At 63.9% G+C, this 19406-nt stretch overlaps 2 protein-coding genes across 10 annotated transcripts in view; one reads left to right on the forward strand and one right to left on the reverse strand.

Moving 5' to 3' along the window:
* Positions 1-7200, reverse strand: part of STIM1 (stromal interaction molecule 1) — a 69489-nt gene extending 62289 nt beyond the window's left edge. For 3 of the 7 annotated variants that reach the window (XM_039554073.1, XM_039554050.1, XM_039554066.1), the window contains exon 1: positions 7047-7200. The gene's annotated coding sequence lies outside the window, so the exon portion shown is untranslated. Of the gene's footprint in view, positions 1-5170; positions 5196-7046 lie in introns of those variants that run through there. The other 4 variants (XM_039554039.1, XM_039554059.1, XM_039554079.1 and 1 more) reach the window with 2 other exon arrangements.
* Positions 7201-9620: 2420 nt separating this feature from the next.
* RHOG (ras homolog family member G) lies at positions 9621-18307 on the forward strand. Of its 3 annotated transcripts, none has more exons than XM_039554096.1 (2): positions 9621-9721; positions 17033-18307. In XM_039554096.1, the coding sequence occupies exon 2, from the start codon at positions 17063-17065 to the stop codon at positions 17636-17638; it is 576 nt and encodes a 191-aa protein (XP_039410030.1). In that variant the 5' UTR covers positions 9621-9721; positions 17033-17062; the 3' UTR covers positions 17639-18307. The 3 variants fall into 3 exon arrangements, with proteins under 3 accessions (XP_039410030.1, XP_039410021.1, XP_039410028.1); XM_039554087.1 differs by lacking the exon at positions 9621-9721 and adding an exon at positions 9825-9879; XM_039554094.1 differs by lacking the exon at positions 9621-9721 and adding an exon at positions 9901-9920.
* Positions 18308-19406: the final 1099 nt, after the last annotated feature.

Below are 19406 nucleotides of genomic sequence, written 5' to 3' on the forward strand. Positions count from 1 at the left end.
CAGGAAAAACTCCTGTGCCATCACTCCTTACCATTAGTTGTATTATTAGGATTATTGCAGAGACCTCAGACCCTTAAAGGGCCTAAAGGGGCTCCAGGAGAGCTGCAGAGGGGATTTCACAAGGGCTGGAGGGACAGGACACAGGGAATGGCTTCCCACTGCCAGAGGGCAGGGCTGGATGGGATATTGGGAAGGAATTGTTCCCTGGGAGGGTGGGCAGGCCCTGGCACAGGCACAGCATGAGGCAGGAGCTCCTCAAGGCCCCCATGTGCTGCAGGAGTGGCAGAGCAATGGCTTTAATTAAAGAGTCCTTCATCCCCACCAGCACCAGCTCCTAAAGCTGAACCAGAGCTCTGGAGGTGGCAGAAAATTAATCAGGCACGGCTGCAGGGGCTGAGGAAACGAAGGTGAGGGAAAATTAAAGTGTTCCAGAGAGCCCAGCTTGGATCAGCCACGGGAGCAGAGCAGACGACTCAGCACGACAGCACTGCCTCTGTGGGAAACATCCCCAGATTCCAGCAGCAAACAGAGTCTGGAGGGTGGCAGGGGGAAGCAGCAGGGTCCAGGGCTGCACCTGCTAACAGCAGAATGCAGAAAAGAGGCCAAAACCCCCCATTATTCACAGCACCCCACACTGGTTTGGGCTTGGAGGGATCTTAAAGCCCATCCAGTGCCACCCCTGCCATGGCAGGGACACCTCCCACTGTGCCAGGCTGCTCCAGCCCCAATGTCCAGCCTGGCCTTGGGCACTTCCAGGGATCCAGGGGCAGCCACAGCTGCTCTGGGCACCCTGTGCCAGGGCCTGCCCACCCTCCCAGGGAAGGATTTCTCCCCAGTAGCACTTGACTGACACAAGGAGGGGTGATGGAATCTCCTTCTCCAGCTGGGGGCAGGGGGCATTCCCAGACCTTCAGCCAAGAGCAGTTAAGGTCCCATCTCCCCTTTCCAGCACGTTCCTGCCCCTCCAGTTACCCACAGCAGGGCTCCACACAGCTGGACCACCAGGAAAAGGAACCCCCAGGTCCCAAAGGGCCTTTCCAGTGGGAATCCCAGAGCTGCCCCGTGAGAGCTGCAACTCTCCCGTTTGCTCTGCCTGCTCAGGAGTTTTTTTCTCTCTCTCTGGATTTAAAGCAAAGCTAATTAATGAAGGAAACAGCTTTCTTAACACTAATAAGTTTGTGCAATTAGGGCTCTGGGGAGCAGAATGCCAGGCTGGGCACAGTCCAGCACCAAAGGGTGCCCAGGCCTGGCACCGACCCTGGGCTTGGAACCACCAGGGACACGAGCCACTGCCAGCGCCTTTTCCATCGGCACAGCCTCCAAGTGGGACAAGCAGCAGGTGAGGGATAACCTCAGGGAAAAGTGCTGCTTTTCAACCACCTGCTCATAGACAGGGATTTCCAACTAACAAACCACAGAATCCCGGGATCCCTGAGGCTGGAAAAGCCCTCCCAGCCCAGCCAGGCCCAGCTGTGCCCCATGCCCACCTTGTCCCCAGCCCAAAGCACTGAGTGCCACCTCCAGCCCTTCCTGGGACACCTCCAGGGACGGGCACTCCACACCTCCCTGGGCAGCCCCTCCAATGCTAAATCCCTGTGGAATTATACCAGGATGGCCTTTTAGGTCCCTTTCCTCCCCAAAGCCCAGGCAAATCATGAACTACCCCTCACTGGAGGGTGACTCAGCCCCCCTGGGCTGTGGCCGGACACTGACCCGTCCCTCCATCCCCTGCCCAGAGGAGGAGAGAGCTCTCACAGGGAACTGTGATGCACCAACACACGCAGGCAGCCACGAGCCAAAGGCCAACTGAGCAGGCCAGAGGAAAGCAAAGTGCTTTTCCTCCTTGCTCCCTTTGGGATAAGGCTCCGCTCCAAGACCACCAACGCACCCCAGACCCCGCAGCCACAGCGCAAGGGCTGTCAGGAGGCTCCTTCCTCACACATTTACTGCTCCATCCCCTCCTGAGAGCAAAGGACGGAGAGAAGGATTGCTGCCCTGGACTTCCCACGTGGATATGTGCCTCCCTGCCCCACTGTGGGCAAGGCCAACTCCAAAAGGCCACTCTGGAGCAGGAGATCCAGCTCCCTCCAGGCCAGGCAGTGTCCCAGCAGCTCCCCTTGCACCGCTCCCCTGGGAAGGGACCACCCGAGGGGCACAGGAGACATGGAGAGAGCCGCTTTCCAAGGCAGTAAATAAATAGATCTAACAAGAAATTAAATTAAGATCCTCTCTCTGATCCAGCTGAGCATTACTCCAAGTTTCTGGGCCAAGCAGGGAAGGGAATGAGCTGGAGGGAGCCAGGAGCTCCCCAGCAGCCCCAGTGCTGCCCAGCTGGCCCCGCTGCTCCTCCTCCTCCTCCTCCTCCACATGAGGCCAGTCTGCTGCCAAAACACAATTTTTCCACCTCTCAGAATGGCAATTCCTCAAGATGAGTTTCATTCCTGAAGGAAGCCAAGGCTGTGCAATCCACTGGGGCTTCCAAATGAGCTGGGGAAGAACATGGACTATTTCCTGGCAGAGTCTTCCAAGTATTCTCACAACTGCCTTGTCTCCCTTGCCTAACCCAAAGCTGCTACTCACAGGTGCAGCTTCTACTGAAATGAATTAACTGAACAGCAAAACCTCCTTAAAGGGCACCTTACCAAAGCAAGGAGAGCACAGCAGGTTGCTGTGTCCCATGAGCTCTGCCAGGCCCGTGGAAGGACGGGCTGCAGGAGTTACTCCAGGGCAGGTGTATTCAGACCAGGCAGGCACCTCCCAGGGGCTGGGGTCCAGGGCAGGGCCTGCAGGTTGAAACCCTGCCCTGGTTCTGCTCCCACAGCCCTGGGAGGGTACCAAGTGTCAGAGAGCAGCTGGATCACAGAATGCTGGAAGAGATCTCCAAGATCATGGAGCGCACCCGTCTGCAGCACCTGGATCCCCATCACAGCTCCTGCCTGACCGCCTGCCTCCACGCACCCAGGCCTCTCCAGGGCAGCTCCCGTGGCACCCTGCTCGCTGCAGCCCTGGAATCAGTAGCTCTGGAAAGGGACAGAGCCCGGACGTGGCTCCCAGTGACACAAACTCAGCAGTGCCAGGGAGCTGCACCAACCTCGCATTTTGCTCCCTCAGCGACAGAAGGGTTTAACTGGGCAGATCAAGGAGAGCCATCCCTGTTCCCAGCCTGCAGGATGAGCCATCACTGAGCTTCCAAAAGCTCCACTGAGGCCATGTCCTGCTCAGATGCCAAAAGCTTTCACTGCAAGTTTCAAGTCCAAACCCATCAACCAACTCCCAAGGCAGAGGCTTTGCAGCAAATGATTCACTTCCAGTGAACTTCCAGTGATGGCAAGGACAGACAGGGCTTGGGCACAGCCCCTCACACAGAAATTTGTGCTCTCTCCCTCTGGAATTAGTAGTGACAGTTACAAGCCTGTGGCTGCAGCCCCCTTTCCTCACACTGACCTTTGTCCCACGGGACGTTCCCTGGATTCAAGGTGTTCCAGGCAAACACAGAAATAGCCCTGGGCACAGCCCTCCAGCTTTGGACACGACACTATCAGGATATTTTTTAAACTTGTTTCTTAAACCAGTTAGAAAAGAGCAAAGATGACTCAAAAAATGTTGTGATCAAGGAACCACGACAGGGAAGCAGGAGACAGGGCAGGAGAAGGAGAAAGGAAGAGAAGGAGGAGCTGCTGACCTGTGCCAGCCCTGCACCAGAGTCCAGCCCTCGCCACCCCCTGACACACGAGCTCCACATCACCCAAAACCACCTCAATCCCAACAATCCAGAGCCCACCCCTGAACTGCTGCAGGGAAGAGAGCCAGGGATGATCCCTGACTTGCCTCAAGGATGCCAGGACGGGGACCCACACGAGGCCCCAGACATGGAGACACGGCCCCACATCCCTGTGGATGCCAGACCACAGGAAGGAATTCCAAATAAAATGAAACAAGGCTCAGGGCAATGCAGACTCACACTACTTCCATATTATTGCAGGGAGATGGGGCAGGTCTGGATCTGTAGGTGAAAGGGGTAACCATGAAGGGAACCAGGGATGACCCCCAGTCATCCAAATCCCTGCCTCTTCACGGTCAGTTTTCCTTGGATCTCCTACAAACACACCTGAAAGTGCCCACCTGTGCGGGGCTGTACAGAGGACAAACAATTAAAATAACAGTAATAATCCTGAATCCCATAGACTGGTTCCAGGTGATGTGATTTAAGGAGGAAGAGCCAACTGAGCAAGGTTAGTATTTTAAGTAAGATGAAATTTCAGATTTTTGACCCAAACAGTGGGTCACATTTTTGATGGCTCACATAAAACTTGTGTAAAATATTGGCCACAGCTCTGAAGGATGTTCTGATAAGAAAAAGGACCAAAACCTGGCTGATGGGAACAACAGCCAGACTACAGCAAATGAGCAGAAAGAAGGGGGGGGAAAAATCCCTGAAAGTCCAGTTTGTTCCTGAGGAGACTCGTTTGCCCCTTTTAGGGGGTGTGAAAAGGTCCTGGGGTCGGGCTGCAGCCTGACAAATTCAGGCTAAAAATAACCAGGGCGGGTGCAAACAATAACGTGGAGCCGGTCACACATCCTGTGACAGCGGCACCGGCAGGATCCCAAAGCTGGGCTCAGGGCACAGCCAGGGAGCTGCGAGGGGCCCCTTCTGCCTGGCCTGGGCTCCAAACCCCCCACACCTTGTGAAATGGCTCCTGTGCTGCTGAGAGGAACCAAACTTCAATCTGAACCCAGCAGGAAAAGATTAGAGATCAAAGATTAAGGCCTCAATTCGCCTCTGAGTGAGTCAAAGCCAGGAGAAAATTTGTTTTTCCCCGGGGTTCAGTCACCAACTCTGATTTTCCTGCGGATGAACTCACCCGTTTCAAACTCTCGCTTAAAAAAAAAAAATCCCAGGAATCGGGATCATTCATTAATCCTCTATAAAACCTGCTGATGCATCCCCTGAGTGTGCAGAGGAATCGCAGCAGCCCGAGAAGTGCTGCAGCTCAGGCTTCTGCTCTCTGCAAACACCTCCCTGCATCGCCTGAAAAACTTCCCCGCTGATGACATTTCATCATTAAAATTCTGCCATCCTAATTAAAGAATTAAAAAAAAGCACCTTTGCACCTCGGAAAATGTGTCAAAAACGAGCACTTTCACTTTCAAAACGGCGTCCAACACTCACCTCTGCCTCACACCGAGCAGCCAACACAGCCGGCACCTTCTGCTTCCAGGGAAAACATCAGGAAAAGTGTCTCCTGTGCCGGCTGAGGACATCCCTGCTGTGAACTGGGAGCAACAGCTCAAAGAGCTCAAAACCAAATGCCAAGAGACCTCGGAGGACGCCCTGAGCTGTGGTGGGAGAGGGCGAGGAGCGCTCCCGATCCACCTGGCTGCCCCGGGGAGGGACACGGATCCCTCCCTGACCACGCTCCCGCACGTTTGGGGCCCCAACCTGTAGCCAGTTATTAATCCCTTGCAGGTTTGAGAAGCCAGCAGTAACCCAAACATGGCCCGGAGTGACCCAAAGCACTCGTCCTGCAGGAACAGTCGTGCCGGGGGGAATTGATGGGAGCCCAGGGCCTGGGGCTGCTCCCGGCCCGGTGCCGGCGCTGCCTCCGCTCGCCGCCGAGAGCAAAGCCAGCAGCTGAATCACCCAGGCTGCCACACTTCTGCAGGGCCTCCAAAAATAACTCCGCTGGAAATTCCTTGGAGGCACAAACCTTGCTTCACAAGGACTGCAGAGATCCAGTTTCCTCAGTGGAGCAGACTGGATGCGAACCGGCCCGAGGGTTTGGGAGCACAAGGGAAGGGGATGAGGAGCCCCTTCTCCCGGAGACAGAAAACAGCGAGCCACAGAACCCATCCCTGGCCAGGACGGAACAATCTCCCTGCCCAGGGCTCACACACCGAGCTCCCGACGGTTCTGCCGATCCCACAGCTCCAGGGCCTGCTCCTTGCCCCGTTCCCACCAGCAAGCCCCGTGCACAAAGCCGATCCCTTCCCAGAACGCCGCTGCGGCGCCTTTCATCCAGATACCCACCATCCGAACACCCTCCCGAACACCCTCCCGGCACCCAAACCCCCCGAGCTGCAGCCCGGCCCCGCTTCCCACAGCCCCGAAAGGGAAGCTTCTTCCCTGTCCTCAAGCAGGGCGCGGTGGCAGGCGGGACCCCGGCGCGGCCCGGGGGAGGCTGCGGGGGCTCGGGGGTCCCAGGGGCGGAGCAGCAAAGCGGGGCTCAGCATCTGCCCTTCCCGGGAGCTGCTCCCGGCTCCGGGCCACCCTGTGCCCCTCGGGGCCGGACCCCAACACGGCCCCGCTGCGGACTGGGGGTCCCGGCCCCCTCCTAAAGTTCCCAGCGGGATTTTATGGACCGGCTCCAGCGCTGACCTCGGGCACTGTCACAAGGACACAGAGCCCACGGAGGCGGCACCGGCTCCCAGCGGCGGCCCAACAGCCGGGCTCGGGGGCAGTCCGGGGGCTCGGCTTCTCCTGCCTTCTCGGCTGGGGTTGGGTTTTGGGGTGGAGGGGATGGAAATGGGGGGAAGCAGAGTGGCTGGGCCTCAGGGATTTGCTGCCTGTGCTCCTCAGGTGGGACGCGCTCGTCCCTGGAGCGGAGGGGAAGCAAGTCTGGGGGTCCCACAGCCGGGAATGTCCCTAAAAAACAACTAAACACCGGAATTTTCGGCACGATCCCGAAGTTCCTGCCAGACTCTCATTACCAGAGGGCAAACAAGTAAAATAACACGAATAATCTTAAATCCCGCGAACTGGTCCCAGCCGATGCGATTTAACGAGGAGCGCAATATTCTAAATGAGCTGAAATTTAAAACTTTTGACCCAAACAGCCGGAGCCCGCTGCAATAATAAACACGGATTATTTCGGTCCTTGCAAGGCCCCGAACCAGGGCCGGGTCGGAGATCACTGCAGCTCTTGCCCGAAACCCGGAGGAATGGCCCCAAAACAGGGAGCGGGGGGGGCTGGCAGGGCCCTCCCCGGGCAGCGCCGAGCCCGGCGGGGCGGGCAGGGGAACACCAGGGGTGTCGGGCGGGGGCTCACCTGCGATGCCGAGTCGTCCAGGTGGGAGCCGGGGGCCCCGCTCGGCGCGGCCGGGATGCTGCAGCAGCAGCAGCAGGAGAAGGAGGAGGAAGAGGCCGCACAGCGCCCGCACGGCCCGCCCGGCCGCGGCTCCATTTCCGCGTCCCCGCCGCCGTCAGCTGCTCCTCGGCATCGGCACCGGCTGCGGGCCCGCGGGGTGTCCCGGTTGTCCCGGTTATCCCGGTTATCCCGGCTATCCCGGTACTGCCGCGAGCTGCGGCCGCGCACCGGCTACCGGAACCCTCTGCCCCCCCTGCCCACAGTGGTCTCTCCCAGGACAGCTTCCCCCCCCCGCCGCAGTGGTCTCTCCCGGGACAGCCCCAGTCCCCCCGCCCTCAGTGGTCTCTTCCCGGGATCACCCCGCAGGTCCGTCGCCTCTCTGCCGGGATAACCCTTCTCCCCGCCACCTCCGTTAGGGTCTCCCCGGCCCGCTCCGTCCCTCCGTCGCCTTCTCACAGCGGTGCTCCCCGCAAAACCCCGCTCTGTCTGTGCCGGGACAGCGCCGCACACCCCCCCCCCCTCCCCGCCGCAGTGGTCTCGCCCGCCGCCCTACGCACCGGGCCCTGGCGCCGCCGCGCGCGCGCTGACAGGGGGCGTGGCCTGACGCCGCGTGGCCACGCCCACGGGGGGCGGGCCCTACGGGGCGGGCACGTGCCCACGCCCCCACTACCGCCCGCGCGCGCGCGGCCCTGGCCCGCAGCGACCTCTGGCGGCGCAGCGGGGAACGGCGGGAGCTCAGCAGGGCCGGGACCCTGCCCGAGGGGGGACCCTGCCCGAGGGACCCTGCCCGGGACACCCACCGAGTAGACCCTGCCCAGGGGACCCTGCCCAGGGGACCCGCCTCTGGCCCCGGGGAGCGCGTGTCACACAGCCCGCCGCGCCAGAGAGAGCACCCCGACATGTCACAGCAGCACCCCCGCTCTGCGGGCAGAGACCTTCTGAGGTCCCAGCACGTGGTTCCTTGCTCGCAGTGCGGCCGAGGAAATTTCAACACCTCCTAGGGCTGTGACACCTCCAGGGCCACGTGCTCCCGGTGGCATCGCTGGACTTGGTGCCACCAGTGGCCGGAGCCGCAGCCTACGGGGGGGACGGGAAGCTCATATCCTGTCCCACTCCGCACATCCTGTCCCACTCCGGCCGGGATGCTCCAAGGAGTGACACCCTTGTCCCTGGAGCAGGCTCCTCCCAGCCAGGGGCCCCACGCCCCCACTCTGGGATGTGGGTCCCAGGCTGGTCCCTCGGGGGTCCCGCCGAGGGGGTCGCGCCGGGCCAGTTTCTGTCCCCGCTCTGTCCCGGCAGTTCCCAGCCCTGCTCCCGCCCAAAACTCCGCTCCTCCGGCACCCCGTTATCCCCGCTGTCCCGTTATCCCTGGACACCCGTTATCCCTGACGGTTCCGTTATCCCCGGCGGTCCCGTTATCCCCGGACCTGAGCTGATGTCCGAGCTGAGGGGTCTCTGTTGGGTGCCAGTTGTGGTCCCCGTGCTGGCATTGGGGAAGATGCCCGGTGTGTGCAGGGGGGTCCCACACCTGCAGACCCCGAGATGAGGATGGGGACAGGCCATTCGCTCCTGGGAATTGCCTCCCCTCCATCCCTGGGTGACCCCCACAAGCCCGTCCTGCTCCAGGGACGCTCATGGGCTGCAGGTGCTGTTGGGGGGGACCTGGCCCTTATTGGGACTCCCAGCATGGGGGACCCGGCCCTTGGGGGAACTCTCCCAGCACCCGGGCTCCTCTGGCCCTGACCCAGCAGAACAACACCATGCTCGGGGTGGGGGGGTGGCACTCCCGCAGTAGCCCCGGGACCCCCCTGTTCCCCCCTGGGATGCAGCAGGGTAGCCCCAGTTCCCCCAGGAGCAGCTGGTCCCCACTGTGCTGTCACCCCATCCCCACCTACACCCCGAGGCAGCCCGAGGGCAGGGGGTATCACCCCCGCCATCAGCCCCCGAGTCCCCAGGGAGCCCCGAGTGGGGTGGGCTGCCCTCCCTCGTCACCCCCTGCACCCCTCAGAGCTCTGGACCCCTGGGCTGGCAGTGGCCGTTCCAGAGCGTCCCTGTCCCCAGCGGTCGGGGTGAGTGGCGGGGGGCCGAGGGGGCTGTCAGGGGTGGGGCGTTGAGAGGGGGGGGTCAGGGGTGAGTGCCAGGGCTGGGGGGGTCAGAGGTGGCGTCAAGGGTGGGGGGTGGGGGCGAAGGAGGAGGGTCCCTGCTCCCAACCCGGCCACGGGAGCTGCGGGTCCCTGCTCGGGGCCGTCCCGGGGGGCGCAGGGGGACGCGGGGGTCCTGCCCCGGGGTCCTGCCCCAAACCCGCCGCAGCCTCAGCCCGCAGCCCCGTCCCGGTGCCCGCAGCCCGGGGCGATGGCGGAGGGCGCAGGGGCTGCGCTGCCCCGGTCCCGGGACCGGCCCGGGCCGAGGAAGGAAGCGGCGGGCGCGGGGGGCCGGGCGCGGCGAGGGAAGTTTCTCCGCGGGACCGCCCGGGGCGGCGGAGGAGGCGGCCGCAGACTTCCTCCTCCTCCTCCTCCTCCTCCTCCTCCTCCTCTTCGTCCTGCTCTTCGTCCTGCTCTTCGTCCTGCTCTTCGTCCTGCCGCTGCCGCTGCCGCTGCCGCCCCGGCCCCGCGCCCGCCGCCGCGCCATGCCCCGGGGTGAGTACGGGCCGGGGGCAGAGCAAGGGCCGGGGGTCCCCGCCCGCCCGGGGTCCGGGTCGGGGGGCGGGAGGAGCCGCCCGTCGGGGCCGGGGCGGGGCCGGCAGCAGCGGGACCCGCCCGGAACGGGACAACGGGGGATAACGGGACCGCCTGGGGTAACGGAGCCGCCGGGGAGAACGGGGCTGGGATAACGGAGGTCCGGGAATAACGGGACCGCCGGGGATAACGGAACCGTCAGGGATAACGGGGGTCCAGGGATAACGGGACAGCGGGGATAACGGGGTGCCGGAGGAGCGGAGTTTTGGGCGGGAGCAGGGCTGGGAACTGCCGGGACAGAGCGGGGACAGAAACTGGCCCGGCGCGACCCCCTCGGCGGGACCCCCGTCCTCACCGCCCCCAGCCCCGCACCCGCCGAATCGGCAGCCGCGCCCCCGCCCCGCTCCCGGGCCCGGCGCTGCAGGGGCTGCGCTGACACCGGGGGGGCGCTGCACGGCCCGCGGGACCCCCGGCCCCCGCACGGACCCGCGGACCCCCTGCACTGACCCACGGACCCCCTGCACTGACCCCCCTTGGCCCCCCTGCACTGACCCACGGCCCCCCTGCACTGACCCCCCCTTGGCCCCCCTGCACTGACCCACGGACCCCCTGCACTGACCCCCTTGGCCCCCCTGCACTGACCCACGGCCCCCCTGCACTGACCCCCCTTGGCCCCCCTGCACTGACCCACGGATCCCCTGCACTGACCCCCCCTTGGCCCCCCTGCACTGACCCACGGACCCCCTGCACTGACCCCCCTTGGCCCCCCTGCACTGACCCACGGCCCCCCTGCACTGACCCCCCTTGGCCCCCCTGCACTGACCCACGGACCCCCTGCACTGCTCCCTACTGCTCTGACCCCCCAATCCCCGTGCAATGACCCACTGAGCCCCCTGCACTGACCACCGCTGCACTGACCCCACTGACCTCCCCAGCACTGCTCACTGCACTGACCCTCACTGACTCACTGGCCCCCCTAACCTGACCCCTGCACTGACCCCACTGACACCTCCAGCACTATTCCACTGCACTGACCCCACTGATCCCCTGCACTGCCTGCCCCCTGCACTGTCCCCACTGCAAGGACCCACTGACCCCCTCTGTACTGACACCCCTGCTCTGGCACCACACTGCCCACTGCCCGCATTGCTCTCCCCCCCCTCACCACTGCTCTTCCTCCGCCTGCACTGATCCCCCTGCAGTGACCCCGCACATCCCTTGCAGGTGCTGTCACACGTGTGCAGCAGCCAGGACACACCAGGGCTGTCCCCGGGGGGGGTGCCTGCAGTGGCTGCTTGTCATGGGCCCCCCGGGGTCTCCTCCAGGGTCACTGGGTCAGTCAGTCAGTGCGGGTCCCCTGGAGCCTGTGGGGGGTGTGGATGGGTGCCGGGGCTGGGGGCTGCTGGGCTTCCTCTGCTTGGCTTGGGGGAAGGAGAAGCCACTGAGGTACCATTGGTGGCCTGTGGGGACAAGCTGTGGTGGGACTGTGGTGGAGGGGGCCCACGGGGACGGGCTGTGGTGGGTGTGTGGTGGGAGGGGGCTGGCACTGGGACCGTGGGCGCCGGGAGCATCTGTGGACAGTTGAGGTGGTGCCAGGAGGTGCTGGCTGCGGGTGCAGGTGTGGCTGTGTGCTCGCGCGTGGCAGCAGGTTTGGTTTGGTTTGGTTTGGCCATGACACAGAGAGGTGCCGGGGTAGCGCCGTGCTGCTGCCCAGCACTGGGACCTGGCGGTCGGTGGCAGGGGGGTCAGGAGGCCATGGAGCCTGGCCTGGCTGGCTCCATCCATCCATCCATCCATCCATCCATCCATCCATCCCTCCATCCGTTCATTCATCCATCCATCCATCCCACCATCTGTTCATTCATCCCTTCATCCATCCATCCCTCCATACGTTCATTCATCCCTTCATCCATCCATCCCTCCATCCCTCCCTCCATCCATCCATCCCTCCATCCCTCCATCCCTCCATCCATCCCTCCATCCCTCCCTCCATCCATCCATCCCTCCATCCCTCCATCCCTCCATCCCTCCCTCCATCCATCCATCCATGGATCCATCCATCCATCCATCCCTCCATCCCTCCATCCATCCCTCCATCCCTCCATCCATGGATCCATCCATCCATCCATCCCTCCATCCCTCCATCCATCCATCCATGGATCCATCCATCCATCCCTCCATCCATCCATCCCTCCATCCATCCACGATCCATCCATCCATCCATCCATCCATGGGTCCATCCATCCATCCATCCCTCCATCCCTCCATCCATCCCTCCATCCATGGATCCATGGATCCATCCCTCCATCCATCCCTCCATCCCTCCATCCATCCCTCCATCCATCCCTCCATCCCTCCATCCATCCATCCATCCATCCATCCATCCATCCCTCCATCCATCCCTCCATCCCTCCATCCATCCATGGATCCATCCATGGATCCATCCATCCATCCATCCATCCATGGATCCATCCCTCCATCCATCCCTCCATCCATCCATCCATCCATCCATCCATCTCTCCATCCCTCCATCCATCCCTCCATCCATCCATCCATCCATCCATCCATCCATCCATCCATCCATCCATCTCTCCATCCCTCCATCCATCCCTCCATCCATCCATCCATCCATCCATCCATCCATCCATCCATCCATCCCTTCATCCATCCATCCATCCATCCATCCATCCCTCCATCCTTCCCTCCATCCCTCCATCCATCTATGGATCCATCCATGGATCCATCCCTCCATCCATCCCTCCATCCATCCATCCATCCATCCATCCATCCCTCCATCCATCCATCCCTCCATCCATCCCTCCATCCATCCATCCATCCCTCCATCCATTCCTCCATCCCTCCATCCATCCATCCATCCATCCATCCATCCATCCATCCATCCCTCCATCCATCCATCCATCCATCCCTTCATCCATCCATCCCTCCATCCATCCATCCCTCCATCCCTCCATCCATCCCTCCATCCATCCCTCCATCCATCCATCCATCCATCCATCCATCCCTTCATTCATCCATCCCTCCCTCCCTCCATCCATCCATCCATCCATCCATCCATCCATCCATCCATCCATCCATCCATCCACCCCAGGATCCCCCTGATGCCAGCACTGTGGCTGCTGGGAACAGTGGCTGGGTTGAGGAGGGGTTCACCACATCCTCTCGAGGGGCCTGGATCTGGCTCCTGCCCTGGAGCTGCAGAGCTTTGGCAGCGCCTGGAGCAGAGGCCAAGGGCCGGGAGTGGCTGTGGCCATGGCGAGGGGCAGAGTGGGACCCGGCCTGGGGGGGAAATAAAAAGAGGAAATTAGTCACAACAGCTGGAAAATGAGGGAAATCAAAATCCTCCGACTCAGCATGGAAGTTATTTTAGCTGCCACGGCAGAGCCTGGGGCAGAGCTGGGGGGCCCCTGGGTCCCCACCACAGCCATGGACCCCTGTGGGGTCCCTGCTTGGGATTTAGAGATTTTAGTAATTTTAGTAATTTCCTCTTTGTGCTGCTGAGCTGGCGGCAGGGCCGGGGGGCAGCGCTGTCCACGGAACAGGAGTGACTCCAGTGACTGGGGCTGGTGACCCCCGGCCGTGGGGGAGCCTGGGCACGTCCCTCGGGCCGGGATGGACGCGGCGGCTGGGGAGGGGTGTCTGGGTTCGGGCGCCCGGGGCAGGGTGCGGTGCACAGGGTGGGGTACGGTGGGGTGTGAGGTGCCCGAAGTGGGGTGTGCCGGCGGTTGTGGTGCGGGCAGGGGGTGCCTGGGGGTGTAGGGTTGGTTTAGGGAGCTCGGGTCAGGCTTGGGGGCCGTGGGACAGGGAGTTCACGGGGGCGGCTGCTGCACTTCCCCGGCGGAAAACCCCCGGGGGCTGCCCCGACCGGGAGTGCTGGCAAAGGGTTTTGCTTCCCTTTTCTGCTGAAGAGATGAGTCGCTTTTCCCGTGCCGGGAGGTGGCGATGGGAGGGGGGCACCTCTGTGTGCCACCCACAGCCCCCCTTGCCCCGCCGCCCTCTCCCCAGCACCCCAAAAACACCCGAGTGCCACCGCAGTGAGGAGCGGGGCCGGGTCCCGCCGGGGCCGGGGTGCCGAGCCCTGGGCTGGACACGGTGCAGCCTCCCCGTGCTCCCACCCTTCCTTCCCCGGGTCCCCTCCGGGAAGGGGCAGGTGCCCCCATGGGCTGTGTCCCCCGCGGGCTGTGCCCTCAGCCCCACGAGGCCACTTCGCCGCCGGCATCCTGGGGCCCAGAAGGGGTTAAAGGCGCTGCCGGGCGCGGATTTCCTGGGAGAACAGAGCTGGCCTTGTGCCGGCAGTGGAGCTGGCAGCAGGCGAGGGGGCACACCAGAGCCAAGGCACCCCCCAGTGTCCCCTGGCTGGCCCAGCCAGGCCCCCAGGGCAGCAGCACCCTCGGAGCCCCAGCGTGGCTGCAGGGACACGGGAGATCTCCAGCCCCTGCCCGGCACCACGGGGATGCCGCCGGGCAGCCCCCAGCCCTGTCCTGGAATGGGGTCCCCTTGGCAGGGCTCCTGCCTCCCCTGCTGTCCCGTGCTGGGGGACACAGGGGCCCAGGGGGTCAGGAGTCGGGGCACAGGTTCCTCCTCATCGTCCTTGGGAAGATGAGTGTGGGCCAGGGGCTTGGCTGGGGCCGTGGGGACCGGTTGGGACTGTGATGTGGTGGCTGTGGCTGCCAAGTGTTGGTTGTGACAGAGCTGGAGCCCCTCTGGCACCCACATCCCCCTCCCTGGCACCCAGACGGACTTGGAGCTGCTGTGGGGGCTCTGCCCTACACAAAGCTCCCTCCTCAGCGAGACATTTGCCCTGTGAGTGTAGGCCGTGCCCACGGGTCCCCTCATAGTGCCACCAGCATCTTGTACCTGGTGCTGGCAGTGCCAGGGCTGGCAGGAGCCAAAACGCTCCTGTGTGAGCCCTCGGGTCCTGCCGTGGCCCCTCCACAGGCACCACGAGTGCCCACATTTGCTGTGTGCTGGTGACAAACCTGGGGCTGCTCTGGGCTTCCACACCCCCAGGGGTACTGGGTGATGGAGAAGTGACTCCTGGCCTCTGTCCCCTCCTTCTCCTCCTTTTCCTCCTCCTTTTCCTCCTCCTCTCCATGTCCCAGGGGTGATGCTCTCGTGGGCACGAGTGTTTCCTCTCAGATTTCCTCTGCGCCAGGATGAGGATGGGGATGGTTCCTGCTGGGTGCCAGCTCATCCCAGGGTGCCCACGGCCAGTTTGGGGTGCAGGGTTTGGGCTCAGCATGACCAGTGTGTGCCATGTCCCACTGTGGGATGGACACAGGGGCAGGCTGCTGCTCAGGGCTGCTTCAGGTCCTGACTGAATTAGATGGGCCAAATGGGGCCTTGGGGTGACAGGGGCAGCCGTGTCCCGCTCCAGGGGCTGCCCTGGGGGCCCTGGGCAAAGAGATAGGGTGGCTGCAGGACAGAAGGGGCACAGGGGACATGGGTGGCAGTTACAGCCCCTGTGGAACGTGCTCGTCCCTAAGGGTGGCCCGGTGCAGCCACAGAGGGACCTTGGTCTCCCATAGTCATCATCCTGGTCCCATGACCGTGAGCCTGTTCCTCCCACTGTCCTACTCCTTCTCCCTGTGCTCCTGCTCCCATCACCCTAATCCACTTCCTTTCCCCACTGTCCTGCTCCAGCTTCTCCTGATCCAGCTCCTTCTCCCACTGTCCTGCTCTCCTTGATCTTGATCCCACTCTTGATTCTGGTCCCGTCCCCATCGCTCTCCTGCTCCCCTGCTCCTGCTCCTGCTCCCACCCCTGTGTCCCTTCTCCCACTGCCCCGGCTCTCTTGTGCACCTCTGAGCCCCGCAGCCCCTGGGGGTCCCACTGCCTGCGCTGCCCCGGGCTGAGCAACTGGTGCAAACTGGTGTGAGAAAACCTCTGGGCTGTTCTTGCTCCCGAACTGGAGGCCAAAGGCCGGGACTGTGTTTGTGGCCCCCTGGGACCCTGCAAGCGGCTTCCTGCGGGGGCGGGGATGGGGGGCCGCCTGTGCTGCTCCCCGTTCACACGCCAAGGAGCCGGGGATCCCCTGCCCGGGGAAGCAGGTTTGCAGTGGGGAAGCTGAGGCACAGCAGTGCCGTGTTCCTGGCAGCCCCCTGTGCCTGTCTGGGGGTCATGGCGCAGCCAGGCAGGGCGGGGGTCAGGGCACAGCCTCAGCCGCAGGAAGCTGCGTGTCAGGGCGGGAAGAGGAAGAGCGACTTCCCCATCCGAGGGGGCAGGGACCGGCAGGGGCTCGGGGCGGGGGCTCGGTCCCTTCCCCCTTCCCCAGCCCTGCAGACCCAGGGGGCTCCGGGGAACGGGGACCCCCAGCCCAGGACACTCCAGGACACTGCGGCATCTCTCCCCGGCACCTCTGCTCCCTGCCTGTCACTGGCACAGGAGCGGTGCTCCCATCCTCCCGGTGGGATCCATGGGTGGGCACCAGCTGCCCATGGCCGGGTCCCGGTGGGAACGGGGCTGCCGGCCCCAGGGTGGGCACCTCCCGCCCCAGGACTGCGGGGTGCCCCTGCCTCGGCCGGGCAGGGCTCTTGGCAGCACCGGGCTCCGGCCAGCAGCAGGAAGGGGAGCAGGATGCAGCCCTTAATGGGAATTGCAGAGGGAACCTGAGGAAGGAAAATGCGCGCCGGGACTGGGGATAAACACAGCTGCCGGAGCGGACGTTGGCTCCGGGGCCAGCCCAGTGGCCACACTCCAGCCACAGCACCGGCCCGGCCTCTGCCTGCCGGGACCAGCACTGGCCCTGCTTGGTGTGGGCAGGATCAGGGTTGGGACAAATGGTGACAGCCCACAGGCTGCCACAGCGCAGATATGGCCCTGCTCCTTGCCCTGGTCCCGTCTGGAGGCACAGCTCCCGTGCTGGAGGCACTGCACAGCATGGCACAGCACGGCATGGCACGGCACGGCATGGCACGGCACAGCACGGCATGGCACAGCACGGCATGGCACAGCACAGCATGGGATGCTGCCCAGCCTGGCTGCCATGGATGCAGCACCCTGGGGACGATGCGGTCCCCGTGCACACGGGACGTGGTGGCCCACGCGTTGTCCCTGGGTCATGGCAGGCAGATCCCCTTTGGGGGTCTCTGCTGGGGGGATGTGCCTGCTTGGGAAGCTCATGGGGCGGTGGGTTGGCTGGTGAACCAAGGGGGTGTGACCCCTGTGCAGCCACCGGCCTCGGGGTGTCAGAGCGGGGGGACCACGGTGACCCAGCCCTGGAATGTCCCCCCTGAGCCTCTCCCCTTCCCACAGGCTGCTGAAGGGGACGCCAGGGCCGCCAGGATGCAGAGCATCAAGTGTGTGGTGGTGGGTGACGGGGCGGTGGGCAAGACCTGCCTGCTCATCTGCTACACCACCAACGCCTTCCCCAAGGAGTACATCCCCACCGTGTTCGACAACTACAGCGCCCAGAACACGGTGGACGGCAGGACTATTAACTTAAACCTGTGGGACACGGCCGGCCAGGAGGAGTACGACCGCCTGCGGACGCTTTCCTACCCCCAGACCAACGTCTTCATCATCTGCTTCTCCATCGCCAGCCCACCCTCCTACGAGAACGTCAAGCACAAATGGTACCCTGAGGTGTGCCACCACTGCCCCAGTGTGCCCATCCTCCTCGTTGGCACCAAGAAGGATCTGAGGAACAACCCCGAGACCATGAAGCGGCTCAAGGAGCAGAACCAGGCGCCCATCACCACCCAGCAGGGCATCAGCCTCTCCAAGCAGATCCGCGCCGTCAAGTACCTGGAGTGCTCGGCGCTCAACCAGGAGGGCATCAAGGATGTGTTCACTGAGGCCGTGAGGGCCGTGCTCAACCCCGTCCCGGCCAAGCCCAAGAAGCCCTGTGTGCTCTTGTGACGGGGCTGGCGAGAGACGATCCTGCCCCTGCCCCGGCCCCGCCGCCCCCAAACACCTCCTGCCCCCCACCCACCCACCCCAGTGCCTCCCCGAGCCTCGGTGGGCCTGGGGCCGCCAGCCGAAGCCTCCAGCTTTAATAATACAGACCTTGTTTGCACTAACTGGCCGCCCGCCCTGGGGGCACCGGGGCTCCCCCGCCCCGGCTGTCAGTGGTCGCTTTTGGTGATGCCTCTCCGGTCCCGGCACAGCAACGCTTCCTGAGAAGGGGATGCCTGGGGTGGGCAAACCCCCCTCCAGCCCTGAGCACCCCACAGAGACCTGCCACCCCACCCCGAGTTGTCCGTGGGGACCTGCCACCTCCACCCTCTCCACCAGCTGGGGCACAGGGCTCTCCGTCCCCTCTGTGCCAGCCCTGGCGCTCACCCAGCCTGGAGCATCTCGCTGGCACTGCCCCGTCCTGCCCCGGGATCCCGGTGGCAGTGCCGGGACCTCCTGGGGGGTGTTTGGGGTGAGCCCCACACCAGGGACCTCCAGCCCTGCCGAGAGCGGAGCCGGTTTGGCCAGAGTAGAGTTCCTGGTGCTGGTGCTGGAGCTCCCCAGGGCAGTGGGACTTGCCTGTAACCAGCTGCCCCCAGAGTTGCTTGTCCTTAAATAAAAACCTGCCCAGGCCCCCTGTGTCCTGTGCTCTCCTGTGCGCATCCACCTTTCCTGGGCATGGGGACACTCCTTGGAGGGACATGGGTGTCACTGGCCCGAGCTGGGCTGGGACCCCTCACCCGGCCAGGGCCAGGGCCAAGGCGAGGGTGCTCATGGTGCCTGCCAGGACTCTCTTCCAGGGGGAACTGCAGCCAGGGGAAGCTTGGAGTGTCCCTGCCATGGCCAGTCCTGACCCCACCATCCCTGTACCCAGCTGAGCTCCTGCCCAGGGGCTTGGGACATTGTAAAGGACAGGAATGGGGACATTGCACTGGGTGGAAATGGGAACACTGGGGATGGGGACATTGCAGGAATTGGCACACGAGTGGGGTCCCCACCTGGGGAGCCCCTGGCCACCCCAACCCCAGTGCTGCCTCTAGAGTGGCAGGTGGGGGGCAGAGCCCCGTGTGCCCATGCTCAGGGGTGTCCTGGGGGTCCCTGTGTCCTGTGACTGGCGATGGCAGCAGCGAGGGACTGGCAAGGGCCTGGTGGCATTCGCAGCCGCTCTCGCCACCCCCTCACCACCCCCCGGCACGTGCTGGCGGGTGGCCGGATCCGGACACGGGCCCCTTGTCCGGCCCCGGGGCCTTCCTGCAGGAAGGGCAGAGACCCGGCGCCCGCCACAAGCCGCCTTTGTTCCCTGCTCCCGCTTCCCGGCCAGAGCCGGGGGCAGGCGTGGGCGGCGGGGCCGGGGGGCTCCGGCCACAGCCCCTCCCAGGGCCGCGCCTCATGGAGCCTCCCGGGGCCGCTGCAAAGCGTGGCCCCTCCAGACCCCACCCTGGGAGCCCGCGGCAAGGAGACACGGCTCCAGGGGGCTGCAGAGCCACGGGGTCACGGCCACGGGGGCTGGCTGCACCAAATCCTGCTCCCACCGTGGGCATCCAACAGCCCTGTCCTGCTCTGTCCGTGGGAGGATCTCCACAGCCCTGTCCTGGTCCCCCTGTGATGGATCCCCATGGCCATGTCCTGCTCCCCCTGTGCTGGATCCCCATGGCCATGTCCTGGTCCCCCTGTGATGGATCCCCATGGCCATGTCCTGGTCCCCCTGTGATGGATCCCCATGGCCGTGTCC

Source organism: Corvus cornix, chromosome 1 (genome assembly GCF_000738735.6).
Source record: "Corvus cornix cornix isolate S_Up_H32 chromosome 1, ASM73873v5, whole genome shotgun sequence".
NCBI lineage: Eukaryota > Metazoa > Chordata > Aves > Passeriformes > Corvidae > Corvus > Corvus cornix.